This window comes from Harpia harpyja, chromosome 16 (genome assembly GCF_026419915.1).
Source record: "Harpia harpyja isolate bHarHar1 chromosome 16, bHarHar1 primary haplotype, whole genome shotgun sequence".
Lineage (NCBI taxonomy): Eukaryota > Metazoa > Chordata > Aves > Accipitriformes > Accipitridae > Harpia > Harpia harpyja.
The window spans coordinates 14,093,457-14,106,950 of NC_068955.1; the positions used below are offsets into that span (position 1 = coordinate 14,093,457).

Sequence of the window (13,494 nt, forward strand, 5' to 3'; positions counted from 1 at the left end):
ATTCTTGAGTATAATGGTTTCTAAATCAGAACAAGTACCACAAAGATACTGCTATACTTGTCTATGCTTTTAAATAGAAGCACTCTGTCTGCTGTCCTTATCAACTCATAGTTCTAAAAATCTTGCAATTGGCATCTTCAAGTAAGGCTTACAGAGACACTGACACTTATGATTTAAACCTTTGCAACATGATATCCACTTTACACATACAAACGCTTATAATACTGGTTTCCAGGGTCAAACGTAAGCGCAACTACAAGTGACAAACAATTTACCATTCATCCTTAACTATTCTACCCATTCCCCTGTCTTCTAATATATATTCCCAAGGATGCATACATCAGCAAAAAGAAAATTGTTCAGGAGGCCTTCAATGTGCAAACTCAAGTACAGAAACAAAACTACGGTAAACTAAACACTTCAGAATGCCTGGACCCAGCTAAGACTTAATGTCCAAAAAAAATGTTAAAAAACAGTGTGATCCCAATAAAGAAGAAATTAGATTTTTAATTTGTAAGTAAGCAGCAATCAAGGTGATATGAGACACCCACGTCATATTTATAACTCAAAATTTCAGTGTTAACTGCAGAGACACTATGCTACCCATGATGTTTTCATCACGTATTCACTGGGTAATGAGGGCTCAGCAATACCAGTTTGCAATGATCATATTAGTTTCTCAGGTTTGGTACATAAAAGGTCTCCCCAAGGATGCATGTCTCATTGATTTCTCTCCATATGCTCAAAATCCACAACTGCAAAAATCTAGGACCAATTCTATTGATTATTATTCCCAGTAGCAATCATAACTTCACTCACACTGTCAATACTAAAATATATTCCACTTCTATATTGAGTTTTCTCAAACTGTCTAGTGCCTCATTACTATAAAATACAGAATCCAATGAAAGGTAACTATATCTAAATCCATTAAAACTAATTCAAAGCTGTACGAGAATATGGAAAGTGACAGCTTCATTGAATTTACCGTTCCAGGTTTATGGCTCCAAGTGATCAGCATATTAAGCACAGACCTCTAACCCACAACTACTCCTCAGCTGGAAACACCTTAAGAAAATAAGTTACTGGGACTCAAACCCCAGGACTCAGGGAAATTTTACTTTCACTCAAACAGAAAAAAATTAATCTTGTAAAACACTGATGTCTCTAAATTTTGGTAAATACGAGGAAACACTAATGATAAGATGACCTCCTCTGGGTTTTAACCATTGTAGTAGATAATTTTATATTCAAGATTGCAAGCACCACCTGCCATCTATACCCCTACCCTGTATTTGAGGTTGGCAGTAGGACTATCCCCAATCTTACAGAAACTGGGTCACAGAACTTACAGACTCAATTTTAACCCTCTTGCCCGATCAACATCCTCACTCGCAAACAGGGAAGTGCACGTACCTGCTCTAAGCCTGGCAATACAGCTACCTAGAACTTTACATGAATACCATTCTAGAGAAATTTTCCTTCCCCTCCCCAACCTTAAAGGCAGGTAAATCACAAAAGGCAGAAGCTATTTGCAAAAGGTTTACAAAGATGTGGTATACAGAGATATTTTTACTTTTATCAAAGACATTTTCTTTCTAACATAGGGTAACAAAACCACCATTTGATTTAAACATGGAAATGACATACATAAAACTGTAAGAAAGAGGTAACTATTTAGGATATATAGATATATTTGGGACATAATCTTGTAAATTTCATAGAGTTTCCAAATAACTAATTTGTAATAATTTTCATAATACTGTATTTTTTTCCTAGAAGTAGGTTAACTATCAGAGTCTGCCTTGATTTCCATTTTAGCCATGAACAACACTATGTTTCAGTAACATTCTGAAATGCAACACTCCTATTTTTAGAGCACAAAATCCAAAAACTATTTTAGCTAAAATTTATTACTCAGTATTTCTAGATCCATTTTCCCCAAATATGAATAAACTAAGGGGGGGGGGGGGGGGAACCCCACCTCCCTCTACTTCCTGGTGTAGTATACTGAAATATCTCATAAAAATGTAAAAAAAAATTTATTGGACCTTATACTGTTACTGAATGTTATCACCAGAAACCTCATTCGATCACCTGCTGTATAACTCCAAGTGTAAACAAGCTGTTTGAACAAATCAAAAGCTGTTAATGTTGTGGAACATACTTGAAATTCTATTACTTCAAAGACTGTGTAGTTATATGCTCCGTTAGTATTTTCTGTATTACTTGAAGGCTTCAAGCCTATTCCTAAGTCTTAGTTACTTCCGTGCTGGCTCTTGACTCTGTTATCAAGTCCTTCCATCAGGAATTAGATCACTCTGCATACTTCGTTGCTGCAATTGCTACTTTTCTCTAGAAGTGTAACAAACATGCACATTTATTCTTGCCCTCTGAAACATCTGTGCACAACCAACCAGCCTTGAGAAATGTTGAAATATTTTTACATTTCAACTATATTTCCACTGCCTTATGCAAAGAGTAATCAGTATGTTTTGTAACTTTACCTTTTTTTTTTTTTAAATTGTACTGTTTAAAAGCATTGTGTCAAAATGAAAGGAGGCATTTAGATTGTATGATTCTGCCTACATCAAACTTCTAGCTCGCATCAGGATTGAGCTTTTACAAGAAAATATAACACCATACTTCGGTCTGTATCATGGAGCAATCTCAGAGTGCATGAAACAGATGCTTTTTTTTTGGCTGAAACAACAGCAGAAGAGACACTCTGACTGCTAATGAGTCCACAGGACCACACCAGAGTCATCCTAAAGAAAAAAGCCCCAAAGACTCATTGTCTAAGCACCGGGACCCCAGCACCACTTTTGTGCCAGCTTGCCTGACAGCATAGACATAACCAAGTAATGAAGACATGACTTTAGCATACCAGAAAAAAAAAAAGCAAAGAACTGTGCTTTCTCAGGACTTACCCTAAGTTTAGAGCTGGCTAAATAAAGCCTTGGAAGTGGTGCTCTTTAGCAAATGAAAGAATATATAATTGTCTTCCTATAAATCCAACCAACTGAAATTATATTTGAGTTACCAAGAAAGTTCATTCCAACTTTTACACCAATATTGATGATATTCAGACTAGTTTCCACAGGCCTATAAAAAGTCATATCTTGGTTTAATTCTGACCGCTTCCCCAACAATCATGGCAATTCAATTCACTGAACCGACTACTGTTTATATTAGGCAATAAGGATTGCAAAATCAGTTTAAGATAAGAAAAACTCCAAGCTGCTTTCTTTTAAGACTTAAAAGAAAAGCCTGTCTGTTTAAAAAACCAAGCATACACTACACATCAAACAATGCCCCTCCAACAAAATACAAATGATCTCATTACTGTCAATTTTCTAGTAAACAGATTAGACAATCAGAGTCTGGCTCTATTTAAGTTGCAAGATAAACAAGCCTTGTCTTACAGTATCTGTATTCAGAAACATGTATTCCATTATTTTTCAAGCCAGCCCAATTTTTCAATCATCAGACACACTAATCAACAAAAAAGTGGTCCACCTCATCAAAACCAATGGGGGAAAGTAACTTAGACATGAACCAGTCGAGGGGAAGGGGAGGATGGACCAAGAAAAACAAACATGCAAACAAAGAAACAAACCAAAACCCCAGGATGTATTTTTCTCAGGAAAAGGTCAAAAACTCTCCCAGGTTAGAAATAAGAGAAAAATATCCAGCTTCCTGGAGCCAACACTCTAGTCCATGCATCCCTGTCAGTGGTGGCTAGGTCGCAGGGTGACTGATAAGCTTCATCCAGGCTGCTGTCTTTTGGCTCAAGAAGAGTAGGACTTCTTCGGAATCAGAAGCTTCCCAGAGGAATCTATACTGCACACAATCCAACAAGTCAGCACAGTGCAGTTAGCCAGCTCTAGGCTAACTCGTACAAAGACACAGCATTTTCAGGAGGCCCTTTTCACACTCATCCTCAATTGATTTGCAGTTGAACTGAACACAATTAATATGTTGTGGGGGACAGTCACTTCCAGGCAAAAGTTAATCATTATCCTTTCAGCACTGAGAGAGGATGGGGCAATGGGAGCTAAGGGATTGATAGTGGAGGAATCTGGAAACACACATAGCGTTACCTGTTTTACGTTTATTAATCACCTTATATTTGAAGAGATTCAGTCAGGGCTAGGAGTGGTTTTAGGTCCACCACTAGTGATCTCACAAGCCCAAATAAGGCATCCAAAGCAATGAGTTTCTTTCACCTTACACTGGGTGCAGACACCCACATGCAAATCTATGAATGTAAGTAAATTTAACTTACAGTAAAGGTTTCTGGCTCTTCCCTTTGTTTGTTTTAAACCACAGAAATCTTTTTCCCAATTCCATAATGCTATCTTCTAATGGTTAGAGTACAACAATGAGACAGTAAAGAACTGTATCATTATTATTTTGTCAACATCTGACTGCCTAAACATTGCCTGTAGCAAATTTACTATTAAAAAAGATCCTGAGACAGAGAAGAGCACATCTCACAGCAATATGTCCACCATTTAAAATGTACGTCACAACTGACTACATGTTTTTTAAAACAAATGCACTGAGATACACGCACTCACCCACAGCCGATATGCCATTGTACTACTGAACTTCAGAACCAATCATTTTCATAACAAACACAAACCACCTTTCCCTCATTTCAAAAAGAAATAAGGAATGTGTTCTACATAAAAACCAATTATAACAGCTTTTGTATTTAACATCATATTTACAACTTGGACAAGCTGAAATATGATAATAATTTTACTTTGTAAGATGTTCTGTCTACTTTATATGAATTAACTAGTCTTTCACTTTCAGCTAACAGCTGCCACTCACCTTCCATTCCTAAAGGGAGGGAGGGACAGATATACCATGGAAGCCACACATAACAGAATATCGCAGAGGGAATTTAATAGAATAAACCTCTTGAAACACTCCTGAATTATTTAGACATTTGTAATATAGAAATAACTACTTTCTGATTCCAGCCCCAATTGTAACTTCCTCCTATCACCGCCATGATTTTACCATCTGACCCAGCAGTACAATTTAAGAAGAAAGAGCTTAATGGTTTCTCCAGTGAAGTGGAGAGGTGGACAACATATCAAGAGGATATTCAACCCTACAGAGCTAAACGGTCCATCGGTTTATTTGAAGTATTAGTATCTCCCCAATGTTACATAAACTATGAGCAAAATGGATTAAATCAGGAGACGGAATCCTGGTATGCAGGGAAGTAGTGGAAATCCTGAGAGAATTACAGCATGAAGAGAAATGTTGTAAAAGCCTTGACACTTGAAGAATAAAAGCATCCTTTGCACAAGTTTTTTTGCTACCTTCTGTAAGACAAAATCATGAGTCACAGCTGGCCCAAATCTTCTTAAATTGCTGCTAATAAAGACACCACCATGGTAATTCAGGGAAAAAGCTCACCTCTAACTGTTTCTAAGTACCACTTTTTATTACCTGCTCTTTACAGAATGGCAGGCAGCCAATAAAATTCTCACTAGAACTCTACATCCTCACACAGCTTGTGAGTCATCTTATTTTCTATCTCTGAATAGCACAATGCATTGTCAATTTCTCCCTCACTTCAACTGGCAATTTATTGTATCAATCTTCTTGAGTGTTTAAAAATTAACATAAAAATCTCTACTCAGACTCCTTTAAATAAAAGGTAAGCACACAGAGCATTGTCTCACAACAACAGAGTTATTCACATACCTATTTTCAACAGCTACGTTTGGAACAAAAGCAGCTTAGATGCAGAATACATTCAAAAGTTATATACAGCCAGGTGGAACATCAGAGATGTATCTTCCCTCTTTCAGCACTACACAAAAAAAAAAGGACAAAATGTCTTTAACACATTAAACTTAGCAGGGATGTGATAATAAAGAAGGCTGATTTATTAAACATAAGTGGCACCATTGCCACACGATAGCCTTTGATTTACATTGCTTTTAATTCATAGCTAGCAATGAAGTGTATCAGTTCCCTTTTGGCCCAGGTCATAAGGGCTACAGATTTTAGATGGCATGGAATGGAAAACACCACTGCACTGCTGTCTAACCTCCCATGAGAAAGCAGAAGAAAACAATGGGTATTACTGCAACTGAAATATAATGTCCCAATGATAAAGAGAGATTCTGAAGAGCAGATAGCTAAAGGTGAAAAAAGTACATCGGAAGTAAGAAGCTTGTGAGATTGAGGGGCTCGCTGACCTACTACAGGTCTCAAAAAGGACTCAAAGGTAAAGATTCTGCAGAAAGGCTAAACAGTTTCTTAAGCTTCAGGGTATACTGAAGAATTATTTACCCAAGACATACACATTTGAGGTGAAGAAGAAATACTGTCAGGTTGCGGTATCAATAGAGGACATGCTGGAACAAACTGATCATTAGAGCAACAAGTCGGCGACACCAGATGGTTATGTTCTGACAGGATTTTAATACAGTGGTAAGTTTTAATGACTGCATCTTAGCAGTTCGGACACCTGATACTTGACAGCCAGAGGGCAGAAAACATTGCCAGAAGCACTACAGGTAATTTGGGGAATCACAGGCACAATACCTTTATTTCAGGCTTAGCATTTCATCCATATTATGTCAGAACTAAATATAAACAGGAATGTAGCTTCCCAGCAGCTAAACAACAATGGTACTTGGTTGATTAAAGCACCAGAATGTGCTATAATCTCTGAGATTGACTCATTGTATTAACAAGTAATACTTGTGACCAAGCTGCAAGACGAACACATTGTTACTGCAAATATAAGCTGTAGTTCCTACTGTAACAACACCCAAAGACAAAATAGATTGTGCCGTAAAAGAAATATTGTTTTCATTTTATTTAATCCTGATATATATGTACACACACATGTACACAAGCACATACACATATACGTATTACTTTTTATGGCATGTATGAAGGAAAAAGGATGTTACATGGAAAGGTTGTGTATCTTTTCAGCAAAATGGTAACCAAGTACTTCTTCCTTTAGATTACATTCCACAATAAAAAAACCCACTGCCAGATAGTATTTTATGTGAATAGGAATTCTACTGAAAGTTATTTTATGAACTTCTGGACTGAAAAAATATTCAGTGAATGAAATCTACCTATGTTCAGAGCCTCTTTCAATCACATTATTCCTATCCTAAAGAAAAACACAAACATGAGACCAGCAAAGGTTTCTGCATTCTGCATGCAATCCTACGTATAAGCTATACTAATAATCAATTTAAGTGCATACTACATTTACATCAAACAACTTGAGAATATGCAGTTTGCTACTGTATATTTGCCAATTCTCCAGCTCTCTTATCAAAGATGATCAGATTCCAATGAATATGCTTCAACAAGACAGTGTGCACCTTACAGTGTGCCAAGGAACACTGGCATGTTGAAGACCTGTATGTGCAATAAGTTTCAGATGCAAAAACCTGAAGGAAAATCTAGAACAAAAAAGTTGATACCCACCATACTGCACTTACCTGAATAGATTTTGAATTGATTTTAATACCAGTACTTCAGCTTAATATCACTATCACTACAACATATGGATGGTGCTTTAAAGGAGCCACGACTCCATCCTTCAACACTTTTTCCAGGTTATGACTAACACTGGATTACAGTCACCAAGAAACTGGAAGCTCAAATTAACTAAGGAGCCAAGGTGAGAAAAATGAATAATCAAGCCATCCACTTCCACTCTGGACACAGCTTCTGAGCAGCCTGTTTATGTAGTATGAAGCAGATATAAAAATGAGAAGGAATAGGATCAGCCTCAGCCATGTGTCTTATCAGAGAACAAAAAAACCTGATGTAGCCAGAGCATTAAAAATGGAATAAAAGGGAAGCTTTTCTGTAGGGAGGGCGGGGAGAGCATCTCTGAACAAGCTGTGCCCATTCTGGGATTCAATTGGATGTGATAGTGATAGTTTTCAAAGACTCACAGATGCTAGAAACTTGGACTTCCTTACAAACAGCCTGTTACCAACTAAGTGGCAGAAAGCTTATTTTACACTAATAATCTTTTTTCTGTTTTATGTCAGAAGCTTGGCCTGTGATGAAGCTGGTTTACATTGAACGTATTTTATGATTACATTACTACATGACATATACAGCAAAGACTAATACATAACTGTGCATGCTCAAAAATATATTTCTGGAAAAATAAAGTTAACCATTGACCGATGTTTAATAGGTAAAGCAGCAAAGTGAAAATTAATGTGCTTTATGTATAAACTCAAAGTCTCTTAAAGACTTTGTCCAGAACCTTGCTTCTGGTAGATACCTGAAAAATTACAATATTGTGGTCTGCCAGTGAAGAATATGTTAACAGGACCATTCTCTGTATTAAAACATACTGTCCCATACTGTGCGCCAGTGCCCTACATACAGGTAAACATAGCCTCTTTTGGTACAAGTTAGATTAACCATACATAACTCTTGGCTAGGATATTTTTGCCATTAATTAAAAGCAACATGAACTAATACTATAATATAGTCCAGAAGAATCTATGAAAAGTAAAAGAAGATGCCATCCTAGTGTGCGGTATGTTTTCAAGTGAAAACTTCATTCCAAAAGTTGCATTTCAGAAAAAAAGCAAGATCTTTTCATTCTGCTAGATAGTACTATGCTCGCTCCTACCTGCAAAAGGAACTGTAAATATTATGGTGAAGCTACACTCATTGTGCTGAGCTTGTATAAATAGGCTTGTAAATCAACAATGCTTTGAATATTGAGTATTTTTCCTGCCTAACCACTACAACTAACTTTAGAGAAGCCATTCTGATATACTCACTATATACCTTTCACTGTAGACAATGGCTTTATTTTCCCCACCTGTTAGTCATTTTCTGTTATTCAGCCAGATTCAGACACAATTCAGCACTGGGAGAAAACTGTGTCTACAGTATTATACCCCTGCAAACAGCCAAGCTGCAGCAGGAAGACAGCAGAGGCAAGTGCAATGATGACAAAGTGTTTCTGTAACTGAAGGTATGGACATAAAAAATTCAGGCCCTTACCTTACACAATCCACCTCAGATAGAGATTGCTTGTTAGGCATTGAAATACTTACTATATTGAAACATCCTGGTGTAATGAACTTAGTAACCTGCGAAAGTGAGAACAGTCACCTCTTGTGCTTTAGGTTTGTTTCCACTTGGTTTGGTTCTATTTTACAAATTAATAACAAACTTCTGAACAAACCTGATTTTCCTGCCAAATTCACACCATTTTTCTTGCTTTTTCTTCTGGCTTGATGTACTATACCCTGACTGTGTTTCTACAAAGCTCACTGTTATTATAGGTGGTTATTACCCAAAACTAAAACAACCATTTTCCTCTGAGAATCAATATAAAGTTTCAGGCTGGCTTTGGAATACTTCCTTTTATCTTATTATAGGTTTTGTCTCCAGGTGAGCTTATTGCAGCTTTTTCTACTCAAAAGAAACTTGGTGGCATATTGCTGTTTGAAACCAACATCAAATTTCAAAGTAACAGGTAACAACTTCAGGAGCTGAGAGAAACAATCTTTAGGTCAACTGCATGAACCCCCAAAATGATACAGAGCCTAAGAGAATACTGCAGAACATTTTAACACAAAGATGGCAAACTGCATGTACAAACATGGATAGAGGAACAAGGAAAAACTACACAAATCATTTTTCCATAGGAGTTCTGACAGGATAACTGTGCCATCTACCTGCACTTCTGTACAGGGAAGAGAAGTTACAGGTCTTACTCTAACTGGTGAGCTACTATTTCATGTGCAGATTTATCACTTTTGCCATTTCTATGTTACTAACACATCCATATTTCTAAACAAGAATACTTGTGAATTTCTGAGTTTTGTGAGAATGTATCATACATAAGTACTATCCAGAGAAGTCTTACCTACTACCAAGGATTGGGTCCCCAGAGGCTCCCAAAGCAGAATAGTCCATGCCATAGAAATTCAGGCCTAGAAGTATTTTATTCCTCCATTTTGAATCAGGATCCAGTACTTGAACACAGGCTCGTACCCAGGGAAGAGGGGAATTCGGACCAGGTCTGTCAAGTTAGCAAAAATCAAACAGGTGGTCAGAAAAAGTATACATTTATTCTTAGTCTTCTCTTTTTGACTAGTGCAATTGTAAAGAGCAAACTATGGCACACAAAAATCAGTGAAGGTTAACCTACAATCCTATGAAGGTTAAATGCACATTCTTCAGTGGCTTGAAGTACTGATGCACAAAACGCATTTGTCCCACTCTTGACTTTGTGATTCATTTCTAAGGTGAAGGAACACAAAACTTCTTACAGTGGGTAAGAAAAGCTTTCCACCTAGCACATTTTCTCTGTCACTGGGCCTGGCACATTGCCCACACAATAATTCAAAACTCTGTATGACTTCAGTAGTTTTCTAATACCACTCTCAATTTTTTTTACTGTAAACTGGCACAACATACTGGGACAAAATCCACCATTTACTTACAGAAAGAACTATAAAATCAGTGACTGGTAAGCAAGACAGGTTTCAATGATTGTTTAACACTTATTTATGGATAAAATCCCAAATAGGCAATTACCTAACAGAAAGCTACATTAAGAAAAAGAGCAGAGCCTTAACACACAGAGTAATTGAATTATCATACATATAGCATCAGGATATCATGCTCATTCCATTGCTTTCTCATCAGAGGGGAGAGCAGGCTTAATTGCAAACTCTCACTAACGTGATAAAAGGCACTCACTAACATGATAAAAGAAAATGCATATTCTAGTCTTAAAAATATCAACGTCATCTACTCCCTACTAATTATCTGCCTCAAAGCCTTTGGGATATCTGCGCCATTAAAACTCAATGTGCTAATACAGTATAGGAATGTTGCTGGAAATTATGTGCATATTTTAAAGGCAAAAAAATTGTGAGAAAACATATGTATTATCCTGTATTTCATATACTCAGACCAACCAAAGCAAATTCAAGCAAAAAATATTTGAATTCTTTTTATCAAATCCTTTCTCAGACTAAAAAGCATTACATCTCAGAAACTAGATTTATTTCAAACACAACGGGTGTGAACCGAAGAATGCTTCCCTCCTCCTTTCAAGTAAAAAAGATTAGCAGCTCTAAGTCAGGTCTAAGTAACTTAAAGCACCAGTGGAAGCATAAAGATAGGACTGTACCATCACAGAACCTGTGATTTTAACATGGCATAAAGCATGATGCAGCTTCGCCACACAGGAAAGATGCAGCCTACAGCACAGCATTTCAAAATGCATTCAGGGTTCCAAATGGTTTTTATAGCCTGTACAAAAGCCCTTAGCATTTCATCCTCATAGATACCAGATCTACCTAGAGGAAAGCTAAACTGGCTATGTCTATGCTGCATATTCCAGCAGGAGAGTAAAAAAAACCTGTTCTAACTTCAGTACACATTACTGCCTATGTTTGTTCTCCCCTAGGTCGCTATGCTTGAAGATGTAGACACAGGCTTGGTGAGAGATAGGAAGGAGGTACATAAATTCTTTTCAGAGGAGACAAAAGTTCCTTTCTGTTAAACCTGTCTAGACATTATCAAAATGCTAATATACTACAGGTGACAATGGTTTTAGTGATGTAATAAACACAGAAATGATGCCATTTCTAAATCTGCCAGTTTACCACAAATACTAACTCTGGACAGCCAGCTTGAAGCAAGATATACAGAATCTCCTAGGAATTCCAAAAGCATATCCTTACCTTCAATTTGGAGGCAAAATGAACCAAGCTTTTGGAGAATAGTAACATAAACAGTCTCTGTAGAGTTTAAGGACCTTTCAACTACATTGCTGTTCCACTTTCACACAGTTAAAAACATTAATTAAGTTCCTGAAAATGAATATTCATGTACGAGAGTGGGGTTTTGTTTTATTTTTCAGTCAGATCAGCTCCCTGATCTGGTTTGATGAACTGATACATAAGCAGCTGTACCAGTACAAGGGAGTAGAAGGGAGGGACTAGTGGAAAAATGGAAAAAAATATTCAAGCATGTCCACATCAGCAGTGCTGCCTCAGGATAAAGCAAATGAGTTGTCAATCAAATAGTTGTCAAATAGGTTATTTGTGTACCTATCCTGCAGAACTGTGCTAAATAACTAAAAACAAAAGAACCTGGCCTGGAAAAGAATAAGTGTCATGGAACTAGTAAAAGGATAATTCTTGCTCTTCACAATATCTGGGTGCCAAATATACACTTCTATTAAACAATGTCCTGAGTTATTGGCTTGTTCAAAAATCACCTATCCTAATTACTAATCCAAAACTTTAGTATCTGATACAGTTAAAACACACTATGCACTTAACTAAAAAAATGAACACATACTGTGGATTTAATAGTGACTTAACTGGGAATCAGTTCCTTCAGCAATCTTCTTCTAATGTTAGATGGAGTCTTACCGTTGTGGTGTTGAATAGTCATATGTCATGAGACTGAAGCTGTCTATTGCTGAGGCCAACTGATCAAATTCTTTCTTTGTGAACATTCCTGGCTGGTTAGTCCTTTTAAAACAAAGCAAAACAAAAACAAGAGGAAGAGATAAATTGCTACAATAACCTGCCTTATTCTTTCCTTCAGGTTTCATACCATTTGATCAGGTAAGAAAAATCTTTCATTCTGAGGTGGCAAAAAGAGACATTTCAGTGCCATTTTTATAATAAATGTCTAAGAGAAAAACCTGTTCAATGCTACTTATGTTGCCAGTGGGAAGAATCAGACTTCACGGCATACTTACCAAATAAGCATTTCCAGCATGGTTACAATAGTGATTACAAGGGCTGTGGACTAATCAAATTGCCTTAGGTAGCAATCAACTGAACTCCAAAGGCTTTTACAAAACCTTTAATTACTTGGCCTGTCAAACTGGTTTTGATACTTATAAAACTAAGTTATCTCAGCCATACTTAAATAAATGGATGGGTGCAGCTGTTGATAAAAAAAACATAAACCAAAGGTAATTTTTTTATTAATCTCAAAAAGAATGATCATTTCAGCTTGTACTGTACTTAAGAAATTTTCTCTCACTGGTGAAAAACACTTTAGTTTCCTTTCATTCCCTTCCAAAGAAGTCCTAAAAAGCAGAATGCAAATACAACTGCCTGCTTTTAGCAAAAGACTATCAAACCTCTTTTCTTTTGACAAACACACCCCCATTTCTTTCTTCTTTGGTAGAGGGCAAAATCCATTCTATGACCTTCTCTAGATAAAAGTCTAGTTATGCCTTCTGCATATCGTTGTATGAAATATGGAACACAATTCTTACCTCTCCCTTTTTTTTTGCTTACTAACTGGGTTAATATCTGCCTTAGCTTTTTGGGTGAGGGGGTATATTTTTGCCAGTTTTGGACTCATAGAGACTACTGACTTCCTTCAACCATTCAACTCAGAAACAATGCACACAAGTTGCCTGAAAACATTGAATCTATTTCAAAGAGAATTTGTAACTTCAAACTA

At 36.8% G+C, this 13,494-nt stretch overlaps 1 protein-coding gene across 3 annotated transcripts in view; it reads right to left on the reverse strand.

Moving 5' to 3' along the window:
- The window catches only part of CHID1 (chitinase domain containing 1), a 131,568-nt gene that overhangs the window by 70,891 nt on the left and 47,183 nt on the right, over positions 1 to 13,494 (reverse strand). For all 3 annotated transcript variants that reach the window (XM_052812073.1, XM_052812071.1, XM_052812072.1), the window contains 2 exons: positions 12,441 to 12,542; positions 9,914 to 10,069 (listed from right to left, as the gene is read on the reverse strand). In XM_052812073.1, coding sequence (XP_052668033.1) covers positions 9,914 to 10,069; positions 12,441 to 12,542 — 258 coding nt within the window. The remainder of the gene's footprint in view (positions 1 to 9,913; positions 10,070 to 12,440; positions 12,543 to 13,494) is intronic.